The sequence below is a fragment of the Urocampus carinirostris genome, chromosome 4 (assembly GCF_059441175.1).
Source record: "Urocampus carinirostris isolate Australia breed hairy pipefish chromosome 4, RoL_Ucar_1.0, whole genome shotgun sequence".
Classification (NCBI taxonomy): Eukaryota; Metazoa; Chordata; class Actinopteri; order Syngnathiformes; family Syngnathidae; genus Urocampus; species Urocampus carinirostris.
The window spans coordinates 8,717,387-8,734,272 of NC_142352.1; the positions used below are offsets into that span (position 1 = coordinate 8,717,387).

Below are 16,886 nucleotides of genomic sequence, written 5' to 3' on the forward strand. Positions count from 1 at the left end.
TTACTGTCTTATCTGTGTCAAGACCGGAACGGAGACAGGACCCACTTGCGTTGCGTTTCTCTCAAGTTTTATTGGAAGAAAGAGAAAGGGTTGCGCCCACGATCTGGTGATTGCTGGACGCGGGAAGCAGGTCTCTCTGATACTCGAATTGTGCTCCGAACGCGGAAGTGGATCATCTGTGGAGAGCGATAGCGGTGTCGGGGACGGAAAAACAGGTCAGTAGCCGGGACAGGAAGAGATTCGTAAGCCAGAATAGGAGAGAAGACGTGGTCAGGGACAAAAAGAGGTCGAAAGCCAGGACAGGAAAGTAGACGTGGTCAGGATCAAAAACGGGTCGAAGCTGGGGAGCAGACGGGAGCAAGAAACGGGACAGGTGGGACTCAGGGTCGAAAAAGACTTGCCTGGTGTTAACTGAGGTTTGCAGACGGACTGACAAAAGGGGACAGACAGGACTGGGTACAAGTAGTGATCGGGAGCCAATCAGAGCCCGCGGGAGTTGGCGCCAAAGGAGAGGTACAGCTGAGTCATATCAGTAATCATGACAATCTGAGAGTATGATGCTATGAATTACTAACAAAAATAATACAATACACAAATACCCAATGTGACGTATTAATACCCAATGTAGCGTGTTATATAGAGTATCTGGATAGTGCTACACAGAACACACTGCAATAAAAATACGGTAATATGCAATGTGCGGGGTGTGGTTTGCCGGGTGGAGTTAAAGAGCCTCATGGCATGAGGAAGAAAAGATCTCAGTCTGTCCGTGGCACAAGACTGTGACATTAGTTTGTCGCTGAAGCTGCTCTTCGGTCTGGAGATAGTACATAAAATTCACTTCCCTATGCAAAAAAGAGAGAAAAATTTAAACATATATACCTTTAAGTCCCAAGATAAAATTATCTTCTGCATTCATTTAACAGAAACGGTCTATTTATTTATTTTAGGCTCCGGTAAAATGGCCACTAAATCGGCTGGTATTGTGAGTAGGAACCGGTACTCGTCCATCCTTTGTAAATACTACTTATTAAGTTAGGAAAAATCTGATTTATTTTTTCACGACTTTTTTTGTCAAGTGATGATTCGTTCTTAATCCCACCAAGCCCATTGTAAATCACTGTTTTCAGTATACTGGAGATATGTCATGGAAAGAAACGTTTTGTGAGACTACACCCTTCCCTGTCTGCTCATCCTAAACCTTCCTGTGGGCGAGGACTCATAATTAGAAGGCACTCTGTGTGTATTTAATTTAAAGCAGACCTCTAAACAAATTGCCAAACAAACATTGAAGGAAACTTTGGTCATTGAAGACGTGGGAGGACTGCACACTAGCTGATTACACTGCTTGCTCTCGTCTGAAGAATAAGGTACCGCTATCACTCAGTGGTGGGCCGTCAGGGCCTGCGAGGCCTACTCTGCTGGCCTAAAAAATATCTGAATCATGTAATGTCAATTAAATGTTGTCCATCAACCTTCAAATGATCAATCTTCCTTACATTGCTTGGATTAAATTATATTATATTTAATTTATTAATTTAGGAAAATTCACTCCCACCGACTGTACCAGGAGAAAACAACAGGCATTACATTCCCCCCAAAAATAAATACAAAAAAAATAAAATAAAGATATGCTCCCTGATATGTTCTTTCATATTCAAGCATTTAAAAGAATCACATTTCAGTCATTAGTTGTTGCTAGGCTCAGAAATACACCCAGAGGACTTCACGGAAAATCCCGAAGGCCGTGTACAGTAACATCAGTCTTTGAATAAGTGTTTGGTTTAGCCAATCAGATTCCAAATTGGTGGAAATGGGGCTGCTGGAAGGTGTAAGGAAACATCAGCAAATAGACAAACCGGGGGCGAAAATCCTCCAAAATGATCGTGCCAACTGGAAGAGAACAAGCTGCACAGTTATTTTTTTTATTGTTGTGTTGATTTAATAGTATTTTTGTGAACCCACAATGACTAAAGGGTGAGAAAGAATGCATTTGGTGGCAGATCTACTGTCAAATTTATTTTCAAGGCGGAGTTTTCAAGAAAAGCTGGACATCAAAAAGAAATTTCAGACAACTCTGGAGCAAGCAAGCATTTTGTAAGCAGTAAAAGTTTTTGTCCGCCATTTTCAGCCTAGAGGTATGATCTTAAGCCTAACCCAAAAGTCAGGTCAGGACGGGCCTAAAATGTTAGTTATTACATTCCGGTCGAGCTACTCTCTTGCATATTTATTTTTTATAGATTATCCACTTGTCGTTGTTCGTCTTCGTCTCTGGTTGTACTGTCATGATTACCGATGTGATTCACTTGTGCCCGCTCCTTTGGAGGCCAACTGCTTCGGACTCTGATTGTCTCTCTGTCCCTTTTTAAACCCAATCCTTTCTGTCACCTGTTGTCAGTCCGTCTGTGAACCTCAGTTTACACTAGGCAAGCCTTTTTTTTCACCCTGACTCTAACCTGTTTTTTGCTCCTGTCTTCGACCCGTTTTTTCATCTTGACCACGTCTACTCTCCTCTCCTGGCTTTCGATTTGTTTCCAATCCCGACCATGTTTTTTGTTCTCCTGTCCCGGCTACTGACCCGTTCTTCCGTTCCCGACACCGCCCATCGCTCGCCACGGAAGTCCCACTTCCGCGTTCAGGGCGACCTGCTTCCCGCACCCAGCAATCACCGGATCGTGGGTGCAACCCTTTCCTTTTTTCCAATAAAACTGAGAGAAACGTAACGAAAGTGGGTCCTGACATATACAGTTTGACTTAATTTTCATTACAAAACAGTGTCTGCGTGACTCTTTAACCCCATAACATGCTTTCCATAAAAAAAATAAAACAAACTTTACTAACAAACCATTTATTTAAAATAACAACAACACAATCTGATTCTCTTGTCATACAATATGTTGTTTGCCGCCTGCAGTCTTGATTCTACATACTGTAAGAACATCACACGTGGGCAGTATAATGTGATGCATATGCGTTTCTTGATTTCAAATTTACATATAAACATTGAAAACCTTCTAAAGATAGCGTGCAATATGTTTACATAAAACACATGCTTTACATTATACAAGTATATCTCTCCCTTGCATTTGAGCTAAATATTCAGCACAAGCCGTGCAACATCTGCAAGCCTGTTATAAAATCGGTCTGTATAGATATACAACAAACAGCAAACTTAGTGACATTGCTCTTAGTTTGGGTACAATCAGAGGTCCTGCCAAGAAGTTGGGGCCCCGTGGGAGAAAAATACTACTTTCAAAATATATTTTCTCGGGCCCCTGTCACTCAACCGCTCATAAAATAGTCAACACTTTCCCACATTAAAACACTCACTTCTCATGGGGCTATATGGTAAGGTTCAGTTTTGAATTGTGGTCTATTGGACCATACTTTCCATGACAGAAGACAAACCTCAAAGATTCTGAGACTGTTTGTCATAAAAATCGAAAAAAATCTTCATGTATTGCAGAAAACGAAATGATTTAAGTGTTAGCAGGAAGGTCTATTGAACACACACACAAAAAAGGCTGAGGCAGATCTTCAGTTAGATAAAATATTCTTGGAAGGCGTAAGGAAACATCAGCAATTAGACAGACCGAGGTCGAAAATCCTCCAAAATGATCGTGCCAACTGAAGAGAACGAGCTGCACAAAAAAAGAAATATTGTTGTGTTGATTTAATAGTATTTTTGTGAACCCACAATGGCTAAAGGGTGAGAAAGAATGCATTTGGTGGCAGATCTACTGTCAATTTTTTTCTCAAGGCGGAGTTTTCAAGAAAAGCTGGACATCAATAAGAAAGAACTCCGGAGCAAGCACTCATTTTGTAAGCAGTAATTTTTTTGTCCGCCACTTTCAGCCTAGAGGTATGATCATAAGCCCAACCGTTGCTGTGACAATACCCAGTAGACATAATGTGAATCAGGGACGTTCGGTACCACATTTTTCCGGACCGATTGAGATACCAAAACCTTGAAAAGTTATGGATAGTGATACAAAGAACACCATTAGAAAATAAAATTCTCTCTTCTCTTGAAAAATGACTGATCCATTTTAAAAAGTGTATCATCGAGTGAGGTTTACATCCTTTTTTTGAAATTGGCATTGCATTTTAGATAATAAAACGGTGACATAAACTGTTGGTTAGAATGTAATGGAGATCAGTGTCGGGCCGTCAGCTAGGCCTTCTCTGCTGGCCTAGTTAAATATTTTGTCAATGAATGTTAATGAAATAATTCCATCTATCTGTCAGCTTTCTTTGATTGCTGTGACCCTGGTTGCGCTGCTTCCAAAAGTTTGTTTTTATATTTAAGCATTTAACTAATCACATTTCAGCCACTACTTCTTGCCAGGGTCAGACATCTACTCAGAGGTCTTCACAATCATTTCTGAAGGCCCTGAGGCATGAAATAAGGGTGGATAACCAGTATCTAATCAGATATTGAGTTGGCGGAACTATGGCCTTCTATAAGGCGTAATGAAACGTCAATGGACTTTTCAGCCCTGAATAGAACTTTAAAAAATGGGACAGAAATAGGATGGGCTTGACTTTCAGCATTAACTTAAGTGGTGATAGAAGATAACTTCTTTAAGGAAGTGAGAATATGTGCACAACTAAAAATTATTTTTGGTGAGTAAAATTCGGCTTTACTGCTAAATAGTATTGCTAATTTGATGAGGTTATTATCTATGCTTTTTTCATGTATCACATCTGTAGCTTCAGTAAATGTTTTATTGCCATAAAATAATGATCAGGGTCGGATTGGTCATAAACTGAAACCGGATCAGGACCCAAATGCGTGACATTCTCACACGAGCCTTTTATTTCACAGGAAATGGGGAGTCATGCACGTTAGGCAGCGGTCTTGCGTGGAAAGACAGGAAGCCAGAGACCGAAAAGATCGATTCTAATTGCCCGAGTTGATATCGGACAGATGGGGTCGATACCGGACAGGATGGGACAGACAGGATAGATAGTGAATCAGGATATCGAAAATAAACAGGACAAACTAGACGGGAAGGAAAACTGGAGAAAATAATAAACAGGACAAAAATAGACTAAAACAAAACTGCAGGACAAAATAAACGGGAACAATACCGGACAGGAAATACCAGGGGTGGCCAACCCGGTCCTCAAGAGCCGCATGTCCTGCATGTTTTTGGAGTTTCTCTGCTCAAATACAGGTGAGTCCAATCACCTGGGTCATTATCATGCTCCCGCACAGCTTGATAACAAACTTAAAATTTGCATCACCTGAGTTGGAGAAGAGAAACCTCCAAAATATGCAGGACATGCGGCTCTTCAGGACCGTGTTGGCCCCTGGGAAATACCAACAGGAACACGACCGAGTCGAAACACACATCTTGCAGGGCAGAAGTTCCTTCAGTAGCCTAGATGGTAAGGCGCCCGCTTTGAGACTGGGAGGTCGGTGGTTCGCGCCCCGGCCGAGTCATTCCTAAGACTTAAAAAGTGGTCGGCGGCGCCCTCTGTTGGCTGCGGCTGCATCGGCTCGCTACAACGGGTCAGGTGCAATCGACATTTCGTTCTGTGTACATTGTTACACAGAATGACAATACAAGGAAATTATTATTATTATTATTATTATTGACGGGCTGACAAAGGAAGCGTGAGAGCGCTGTGCTTAAATAGACAGCTGGGCGGGGCCAATTGGGGGCCATGGCTACCGTGACATGATTGATTCAGATGTAGCACTACTGAAGGCCTACGTATGAAATGCAGAGTCTGCCACTGCTAGAGATACGTAATGGAAATATTTTTTTTTGTGTGGCCCGGGATAGTAATGCTCCTAATTGTAATTTAATGGTGCGGTGTAAAACTTTAATCAAGATAAGGAACAGAATGTTGGCATCGGATGGGGTAAAACTGTTCCCTGTGACATTTTTCCCTCCACTGCCTCTTTCCAAGATCCATTCTTACATTTAGGCAGGGTTGGGTAGGGTTACTTTAACTGGATTACTTTCAATTACTTTTGGATTACTCCAATACCAAATATTCTGATAAAAGACAAAATAAACTAAATATGAATAAGATTATGACTCACAACACGTGGTAAGCTTTCTCTCCTGGCTTTGATCTCAGGCAAAACTAACATAAAATGCGACAGAAACAAAACCGCTTGCCAACATCATTTTTGCCGTTCTATGTATTCCGTTACTCCCCAAGCCTGCACAAAATTGAGTCATTTTATTCATATTTAGTTTATTTTGTCTTTTTTTAGCATATTTGGTATTGAAGTAATCCAAAAGTAATTGAAAGTAATCCAGTTAAAGTAACCCTACCCGACCCTGCATTTAGGGCAGCCAGTATGTACTTTAGCGTGCTTAGATAATGATGCTCAGTTGAAGGCACACTGTCAAAAATTTCACCTCCATTTGCACCAACTACGAACATGTAATCCAAACTGTGGCCTGCGGACCACATTGCGGCCCACTAGGCTTTTTAATCCGGCCCGCCAAATGTTAAAAATATAACAATAGTATGTATACGATGGTAAAAGAAAATATGAATCATAAAAATGGGTTGATTCATTGCCACCCTTGTCCCCAGTGTCCCAAATATTCAAACAGCTCACTACATTTTCCTCCCAGGCCAGAACGATATTAAATATCAAAACCATCTTTTAACAGGCAGTCAGGTAGATTACCCTAAAAGTGAAAAAATGCCAAAGAAAGCTGACTCATAAGCTTTCCTAGTAAGATATTCTATTCTCCCAGGTCAGTATAAGTTTTGCCAGGATCACAATATTTTACTAGCAGTTAAGTAGGTCACTCTAAAGGTGAAAATGCCAAAATAACAATGACTCAGCACTTTTGCTGACTCAGCAGTCTACCCAAAAAAGACATGCCCCTTTTCCAGGCCAGAACTACATTCAATTCAACTCAATGTCTTTAAAAGTGTGGAAAAATGTTCCACTAGTCAACTCAGCACTTGTGCTTTTGCTGACTAAGCAGTCTACCCAAAAAGACATGCCCCTCTTCCAGGCCAGAACTACATTGAATTCAACTCAATTTCTTGCAGACAGTTAGAAGTGTGGAAAAATGTGTGGAAAAAAATGCTCCAATAGTCAACTCAGCACTTTGAGTTTTGCTGACTCCAGAAAGACATTCCACTCTCTAAGGCCATAACATAAATATCCACACCATATTTTGCAGGCAGTCAGATCAATTTTTACTTTCAGCTTTTGAAGGACACCTCAAATGATGCTCCCCACCTTTAAGGCAAGGGGCCTCAAACTGCCATATTGCGGACTGCAATTGGCCCCCGGGGCTTGAGTTTGAGACTCCTAACATAAAGTATTTTTTTAGCTCAGTACTTCATGTATTCATTCTTCAATCGACTGAGCCTTGTGCCGTGGCTGCGAACGATGAGGGACAGCAGCTCATGTTTGTCCCTCAGACCAAGAGAAATGTCCTGTGTCTCCTTCAGGCTGTCCCTGGTGCTCACGATCATGTTGAGGAAGTCTTCGCTGAGCCGGTGCTCTTCCTTCAACTCGCTCTCCTGACTCTGCTTGAACTTGACTTCCAGCTCCAGCAGGGATTTCTCCGAGTTGGTGAAGGCGTCTCCGATGTGCGTGGTCTCCCTCCTCAGAAACTTGCCGTAGCTGTCTTCTCCGTCCAGGTCGTACGAGATGCTCCTCCCGAGCCCCTCCAGCATACGGGCCGAGTCTTCGATTTCCCGCTTGATGATGGTGAAGTCGTCCCGGATGACAGAGTCCTGGTCCTCGTCGGGACGGCACTTCCGCTCGTCTGTCATCCGGAAAAGCATCTGGCATTTCTCCGGGTCGTCGTTCTCCTCGTAGTTGCCGTCCGGCACGAAGTAGTGGTGGAAAGTCCCGTTGGACATCTCCGGCTGGAGCGGTCCACTATAGTAGGCTCCGCACGGGTGCAGCTTCAACATCCCCACACACAGGAGCAAAAGCAGCAAGTGCGTGAAAGCCATTCTTCTGGTCTCCATAAAAAAGTCACTCGAGCACATTCAATCGCTGCTTTACGGTCTCCTTAATCCTCCAGTCCACAAGGAAACATCTCGAACTGGTTTTATACTTTGACAGCAGATCGCTTGCCTCCCCTCAAAGTGTTCCGCTCGGTGTTCGGAGCAAAACTGCTCAAGTGGTCCCTCAGTGGAGCCTGGCAACTACCACTGAAATAAAAGGGAGCTTCTGAGTGGAAACCATTCCGACTTCCGACTTTGATTGGTGCCTCAAAGGCAACATCTGATTGGCCGCAGTTGCGAGCAAAGAGTTTAGCCTCAGCTCATCTCGGGTTACATGGCGTCACTTCAAGGCAGCGCTCGGGTTGGATGGGTCAGTCTGCTACTACTTAAGAAACGGGAGCAAATACCGTTTTTTATTTTGGGGAATGAATTGCAAACACCACAGGTGATGGCAATATTGATAGGCAGGGTTGGGTAGGGTTACTGTAACTTGATTACTTTCAATTACTTTTGGATTACTCCAATACCAAATATGCTAATAAAAGACAACAGAAACTAAATATGAATAAAATTATGACTCACAACACGGGGTAAGCTTTCTCTCCTGGCTTTGATCTCTTTGATCTCCGGCAAAACTGACATAAAATGCGACAGAAACCAAATGAAAATAAATCCAAACAGCTTGCCAACATCATTTATGCCGTTCCATGTATTCCGTTACTCCCCGGAATACCGACAGGAAACAGGACCGAGTCAAAACCCACGTCTTGCGGGGCAGAGGTTCGTTGAGGGACTGACAAAGGAAAAATGAGAGCACTGAGCTTAAATAGACGGAAAGCCAATCTGTCAATGAGCTGCAGCTCCCAGACGGGCGGGGCCAATTGGGCGCCATGGCAACCGTGACACGGTATTCTAAAACAAAATAGTCACGTGGTGCATCACTCTCCACAAGATGCGCTACATCTAACATAGTCATGTTGATAGTAGGCTAATATAGCTAATATACTGTAGATCCATACAGCATGTGTTGCATTCATTATAAGGCTTATTGAAAGCCCATTTGGGTTTTTTTCTCCAATATGGCTCTTCCAACATTTTGGGTTGCCAACCCCTGAACTTGCAAGAAATAAAAATAACATTAGTTTCATATTTGGGAAGACCAAACTGACCCTTGTAATGGATTTGTTTATTGTTTAGATTTTTAAAACCATGTTTCCTCAAGTACCAGTCTTATATCCTTGGACTTTTAACATTGTGACAGGTAGCTTTCCCTGAGTGTAATCTGAGTCCTTCTTTCTACTCTGTGTACGTTGGCAACACGTACCAGACACTAAATCAGTTGATCCCAGAGAGATTTTATGACGTCAGTACATTTTTTTGGTCACCACCTGCTCTTTTAGGCATCAAATGAAGATTAGCTTTAAAGAAATCGGGTTACATGTGAGCTATAAGGGTGGGCGGATCGATCCAAATAGCGATGATTATTGATACTGAGCAAGTACTTGGATTTGACTTATATTGTTGCCTTGGGATCGATACCAACTTTAGATTTGGTTATCACTATCATAATGCTCAACTGACTTTATTTTGAAAAAAATGTGCAATGGAAGACGTTTGAACTGTCTTTTTGACAATGTTTACATTTCTGCTTTTTTGCAGTGGTTAGCGCGTGTGCGGCACAGTTCTGAGGTCGTGCGATCAAACCTTCCTGTGTGGAGTTTGCATGTTCTCCCCGTGCTTGCGTGGGTTTTCTCCGGGCACTCTGGTTTCCTCCCACATTCCAAAAACATGCATTTCAGGTTAATTGGCCGGTCCAAATTGTCCCTAGGTGTGAATGACCGAGTGAGTTGTCTGTCTCTGTGTTCCCTGCGACTAGCTGGCAACCGGTTCAGGGTTTCCCCTGCCCACTGCCCGAAGATAGCTGAGATGGACTCCAGCACCCCCGCGAGGATAAGAGGTGCAGATAATGGATGAATGGATCGATTTAAATTATAAGCATGAATACAAAAACTATTATATACTCATGCATATTTGAAAATAAATATTAATACTGGTACAAGGATCTGATTTGATACTGTTTCATCTATTGTCTTTATTGTCCTTTATTGGTTTTATTCATTTATTTTTATTTGGTTTAGTCACGGTTGCCATGGCGCCCAATTGTCCCCGCCCGTGTGGTGCCAGCTGCGGCTCGTTAACAGATTAGCTTTCTGTCTATTTTAAGCTCAGCGCTCTCACGCTTCCTTTGTCAACCCGTCAATAATCTTCTGTCCCGCAGGGCGTGGGTTTGGACTCAGTCCTGTTTCTGTTGGTATTTCCTGTCCGGTATTGTTCTCGTTTATTTTGTCCTGTTTAATTTTGGTTTCCAGTTTTCTTTCCGTATATTTTTGTCCTGTTTCTTATTTTCTCCAGTTTTCGTTCCCGTCTAGTTTATCCTGTTTATTTTCGGTATCCTGTTTTATTATCTATCCTGTCTGTCCCGTCCTGTTCGTTATCGACCCCCTCTGTCAGATATCAACTAGGGCAATTGGTATCAATCTCGTCGGCCTCTGGCTTCCTTTCATTTCACGCCAGACTGCTGCCTAACGTGCCTGACTCCCCATTCCCCGTAAAATAAAATGCTTGTCTGAGAACGACACGCGATTGGGTCCTGATCCTGTTTTGGTTCTTAACATAATTAAGAGCTATGGATACTACCATCCATTCAAAAATCCCCAGTATTACCAATCCCTAGTAAGCTGTAAATTAAAGCATATTAAATATTGGCATGACCTCCATTCTAAAATTGATTTTGTAGGATTTCTTTGGTGTTTATTCCGTCTGCAGAAATTCCACGTCAAAGAAATAACAGAAAATATGTAGTTTCCTTCTGCAAATCGAACATAAACAGGTTACCTTCTGCAAATCTATTTAACAATAAACAGGATTTGGCATCTCTACACAGCACAATTTCAGTTTCAAAATGTGACCGCGATACTCCTGGCGTGAACGTTTCTTTCCAGTGGAAATTGTTAAAGGCGCAGGAGCTTTCCTGCTGCACGGCTGTATATTTGGAAGGCTTAAGGCTGTAAGTGTCATCCAAACTGCTATTAAATGGAAGTGACAGTTTGTTAAATTTTGGTTTATTTTCTTAGATTGAGTGATTGAGTTGAAGAATAAATTTCACATCCAAAATCCTCATGTAATCCAGTCTGGGCAAATCAGCGTGAGTCAATATTGCGTGCTAGGAAGTCAGACAGATTTTTATGACCGTACTTCTGTATGCCAAGCCTCTAACAGTTATAATAGGACCCGGTTCTGCAGTTCCTTCAACTTTAACAGAAGCACGCTTGCTCCTCTGAAAATTTAGTCTGCAGACTGGAAAATGTTTTTTTTCCTTTTTTGTTAAAAAAAAAGGTCCCCATTCCCATTTCAAAACTATATTAGGTCAAGGTATACTGAACTAAATAAACTTGATTATAATTGTATCTAAATACAGTATTCTGAAATAATTTAAATAACTCAGATGGAAATATGCTACCACTGCCCTCGAACTATCCATCCATCCATGGGGGCACGGGGGCAGCAGCCTTAAAAGGGAAGCCCAGAAGTCGCTATCCCCAGCCACCTCCTCCAGCTCATCCGACGGGATCCCGAGGCGTTCCCAGGCCAGCCTAGAGACATAGTCTCTCCAGCGTGTCCTGGGTCGCCCTAGGGGCCTCCTGCCGGTGGGACATGCCCGGAACACTTCCCGAGGGGGGCGTCCAGGAGCCATCCTTATCAGATGCCCGAGCCACCTCAACTGGCTCCTCTCAATGCGGAGGAGCAGTGGCTCTACGCAGAGTCCCTCCCGGATGACTGACCTTCTTACCTTATCTCTAAGGGAAAACCCGGACACCCTGCGGAGGAAACTCATTTCGGCCACTTGTATCCGGAATCGTGTTCTTTCGGTCATAACCCAGAGATCATGACCATAGGTGAGGGTAGGAACGTAGATCGACCAGTAGCACGACGGAACGGTACAGGGTTAGAATGACGGCAGACGCTGGGCACCGACCCGTCTGTTGATCTCCTGTTCCATCCTACCCTCACTTGTGAACAAGACCCCAAGATACCTGAACTCCTCCACCTGGGGCAAGATCTCATCCCCAACCCCAATATCTTCAATTTAGATATTTTAAGTATGTAAAAATAAGCAAGTCTTTATCTCATTTATATAAAAAGTTTCAAATGATTTTCCTTTGATAAATACAAACCAAATACTCCTTCCCACTGCTAGAGGGCAGCAAAGGTGTAAAAGAACTGACCTCCAGCATTCCACACTGACAAGAGTCAATACCAGAACATCAACATTTGCAACATGATGTGTCCAACTAAAAATAAACCGTGAAACCTCGTCACCATTTACCACAACAAAACAAGTTATCAGTCAATGCACCCATTAGAGAATGGCACTGTCCAAAAACAAAACAAAAATGGACAAGAAGTGTAGGCTTTTCCATGAAAATTGTAGTGAGAATTATTTCACCGATGTTATATCTAGCGATCCAACCAGTTTCTCAACCGCACCAAGCTTTCTTATTCCACTTTCATTTCAAAAGAAATGGCTCACCTCTTCCTTACACTTTTACACCAACCATATTGAAGGATGCACAAGATATTAAACAATAAAAAACGTCGAAGTTCTTCGCGCGCTAGCGATAGAGTACACGTTGTTATGTTTACACACGAACCAGGAAGTGGAGGCCGGATTTCCTCTTCGGGGTGGATGCTGGGTGACCTTTCACAGCGCCACCACACGTCGGTAGCAGGGGAAAGAAGCACTACAGTATTGTCCTCTACTCAAAAAAGGTACACACAATACAAAATCTAATTTACAGCAATCTACCGTTTATCGTAAGTCGAATGGTCGTAAGTAGGGGAGCGTCTGTATATTAATTCTATTGGAATTCTATCTCAATTTTTCTGAAATTAACTCCAGACTCTCAGATGGAAATGTGCTACTATTCCCCTCAACCTCAAGTTAACTCGATTTGTTAAAGGCACTTGGTCACACATACTGTAGAACTAATATTATTGTTGGGCAAATAAGAACTAAAGTCTGTGAAAGCAAACAGAAAAGAACCTCTGGGGCAAACCAAGGCTGTGCAACAAAGTCCACCTACCTTGAAAGCAAATTCACATAGCCGGGGTTTAATTATAGGGGGTCGAGATGGAGATGCAGGTGTTCCGATTATGTGCATGCTTAATTGCAGGAAGTGACTGGGGACGGCTGTTTAACAGGTAATTACACGGTAAACTGACCTGGCAAGTTGCAACAGGCGGCCATGCTCATTGGCAGAAAGGACTTTGATTGATGGGAACATACAATAGACCATTAAAGCTCCAATGTGGGTTCTTCTGTAGTGGTATACTTTAACCTGCTACAATAATGAGAGTATTTTAGGCAGAAACTCTTTCCTGGTAAAACAACACAATAGGCTATGTTTCAATGCTCGACTCTTTCTTTACTCTTTTACTCCAGTTGTACCGTTAAAACCAAGTCATGCCACAATGTATATAGAAAGAGCTACCTCAAAGGGCTCAGAACAAACATCCCCTGCCAGCCCATCTAAGGATTTGTTTTTACTGTCTTCAGGCTAAGATCAGCAACCAGTTGAGAGAATCCAGGGAAAACTATCCTATTAGGCCAAATAGGATCTTGCCTAAAAACAGTTGGTATTGGAAAATTGATAGTTAAATGGATGGATGGATATTGTCAAGTCATTTCAGGAATACTCCATATCACTGTTTTTCAATTGATAAAATGTCAAGAAACACAGTTTGTCATTGCATTCACATTTAAAAAGTTCAAACTTTATCATGAAAAGAAATTTAAACACAGCAGATAACAACAAACACTTGGCAGAATCAACAAGATTCCCAAACACTACTACTAGTCCAAACAAGGCATTTTATGTTGGTAAAACAGACTGAAACCTCATTGTAGCCGATGAACTGGGAGGTTTGGGGCAAGGTTAGAGCACAACAGGACAGATTTTTAATCTGGGCATCCTATGTGAGAAGTTTCAACAACAACAGAGCAACCATCATGTCTTTTTTTATTTCAAGAAGGCAGATTATGGCAAGCCACCCTGTGGGCCATCATGTGGAAGTACAACATGGGCCAGAAACTAGTTCAGACCATTGAACAACTGTAATCCACTACATAAATGAGACCTCAGAGTCAAGGATCACAAAGTGATATGATATTTTCAAGATGTTACCAATGGCTATTGGGACCTGCACCTTGGATGCATTGCATGAAACCAAGATAAGGGATTAATTTAGGATATATTTATCATCTAGCCTAAATTTAGCCCATAGTCTGTTGCATGAAAGCGTCTTAAATTTAGCTCAGCTTAGTTACTACGGTGATGTTTTTCTCTACAGCTTTTATATTAGCTATTGTACTGCATTTAAATTTTACATATAGGCTACATGTCATGATTACCGATGTGATACACCTGTTCCCGCCCATTGGCGCCAACTGCCTCGGACTCTGATTGGCTCCCTGTCCCTATTTAAACACACTCCTATCTGTCTCCTCTGTCTGCGAATTTCAGTTTACTCTAGGCAAGCCTTTTTCGACCCTGACTCACACCTGTTTTTGCTCCCGTCTGTTCCCCGGCTTCAAACATTTTTTTGATCCTGACCACGTCTACTCTCCTCTCCTGGCTTTGGACTCGTTTTTGACCCCGACCACGTTTTTGCTCTCCCGTTCTGGCTACTGACCCGTGTTTCCGTTCCCGACACCGCCATCGCTCGCCACAGGAGTCCCATTTCCGCGTTCAGAGCGACCTGCTTCTTGCGCCCAGTGATCACCTGATCGTGGGTGCAACGCTTTCCTTTTTCCAATAAGACCAACGTGACGCAAGTGGGTCCTGTCTCCGTTCTGGTTCTGACACTACATTGTCATTTTGTTAAACTGTGTTGACTGTATTATAGCAACAATCATTTCATAGCTAAGTCAACTTATATTGTCTTTTATGTAGTAAATATATTGTTGTCAGGTCTTGTGTTTTTTTGCATAGCACGTTGATAAAAATGGCTACAAAGATGATCGAATTCAATCCAAAATCCACAAAGCAATGAACCAGCGATAACCGATGCACAAAATAGCGAGGTGTCTCTGAATTTGAAATTGCTCTGAACGCGCATTTATCTGAAATATCTACTGCTGGCTTGACATAGCCGCGTCCATTTTATCCTGGCTCTGCAAACGGGCAACCAATTAAGCCGAAATGCGCTAGCCAGACTAAATCAAGCTGCGCTTATTCAGTTAGCCCACATTTCTTTATTCCACTTTCGTGCCATACTTTCTTCCGCCCTCTTACAAAATGAAATGAAATGAAATGATCTGCATTTCTATAGCGCTTTTCAAGTCAAAGACTTCCCAAAGCGCTTTACATTGTGCTTCACATTTCCCAATAGCGGCTGTGATCTGTGCAGCCATGTAAGGCGCTAACCTGCTTATTGGGGGTAATTAGGGGTTCAATGTCTTACCCAAGGACACGGACAAGCCGGGATTCGAACTGGGATCCCTTAATCCTAAAACGATCGCTCTACCTCCTGAGCTACTGCCGCCCCAAAACAGACACCTCCCTTTCCTTGTCTATGAACAACCTCAATAAAAATTTTTGGTTGAACATCTGGAAACATTGTTGACTTTGAGCCATTATGTCACACTTGAATTCAAATGAAGTCCAGACACCGCACTTTACGCTACTTACTACAAGTAGTCTGCTGGATGACCAAATAAGTGACCCAACAAAATGAGTAATGTGTCAGTAGCACAGAGCCTTATGTGGACTATTACATATACCGGAACAGTACAACTTTATTTGGTTTAGTACATCAAGATTCATTGGGACCAGGTTTAACCCATGTTTTGAGGTGTGAGGATTAGGGGTGGGTAATACTAGGATTTTTAGTATTGACCCGTCCAAGCAAACACATGGTAGTATCGATTGATACCAATGTAATACTTTTTGCTTGGAAATAACTACAATTCAATCTTTACCTCACTGTGAATGTGTGAGACTGGAGTGTCATGCCCAATTTCATTGTCACAATATGTTAACCCATTTTGTAACAATGACAATAAAGGTATATTCTATTCTATTCTATTTAATTTAAAAGTATCTCAACCCACGCAGGAGGTTCCCAAGACATGAACTGTGCCGCACAAGCGCTAACCACTGCGCCGCCGTGCTGCCTCTGAAACAGTTGTGATGATATATTTATATTTTTTATACTTTTAAATTAGGCGGCACGGCGGCGCAGTGGTTGTCAAATCCAGCTCCAGACTTCCTGTGCGGAGTTTGTATGTTCTCCCCGTGCTTGCGTGGGTTTCCTCCGGGAACTCCGGTTTCCTCCCACATTCCAAAAACATGCATTTCAGGTGAATAGGCCGGTCCAAATTGTCCCTAGGTGTGAATGAGCGAATGAGTTGTCTGTCCCTGTGTGCCCTGCGATTGGCTGGCAACCAGTTCAGGGTGTCCACTGCCCACTGCCCGGAGATGGCTGGGATGGGCTCCAGCCCCCCCGCGACCCTAATGAGGATAAGCGGTACGGCTGATAAGATGAGATGAGAACTGTTTCAGAACAAAAGCCAAGAGAGTCAAATGACAAAGCGGCTATGTGACCAATTGAATTGTCTTTATGCTCTCCACTGAGGCTTTGAAGAAGGACACTAGTAGCTTCTGTTCCAGGTTGTTCCTCCTGAGAACTCTCAAGTAATGGATTTGCCACCGGAGCTTCTCTACCACAGCACTGATGTTGGCAGTTCAGGAGATGTCGCAGGAGATATGCATGCCCAGGAGTTTGAAGTAATGAACTCTCTCCACACAGTCTCCAATGATGATGAGTGGGCCTGGGTCTGTGCTGGCCCTCCTGACGAGAAGTATGACTTGCTT

At 42.7% G+C, this 16,886-nt stretch overlaps 1 protein-coding gene across 1 annotated transcript; it reads right to left on the bottom strand.

Annotated features, from left to right (window-relative positions):
* Positions 1-6,223: 6,223 nt before the first annotated feature.
* Positions 6,224-8,144, bottom strand: fibinb (fin bud initiation factor b). Its single transcript, XM_088333591.1, has one exon. The coding sequence runs from the start codon at positions 7,990-7,992 to the stop codon at positions 7,324-7,326; it is 669 nt and encodes a 222-aa protein (XP_088189717.1). The 5' UTR covers positions 7,993-8,144; the 3' UTR covers positions 6,224-7,323.
* Positions 8,145-16,886: the final 8,742 nt, after the last annotated feature.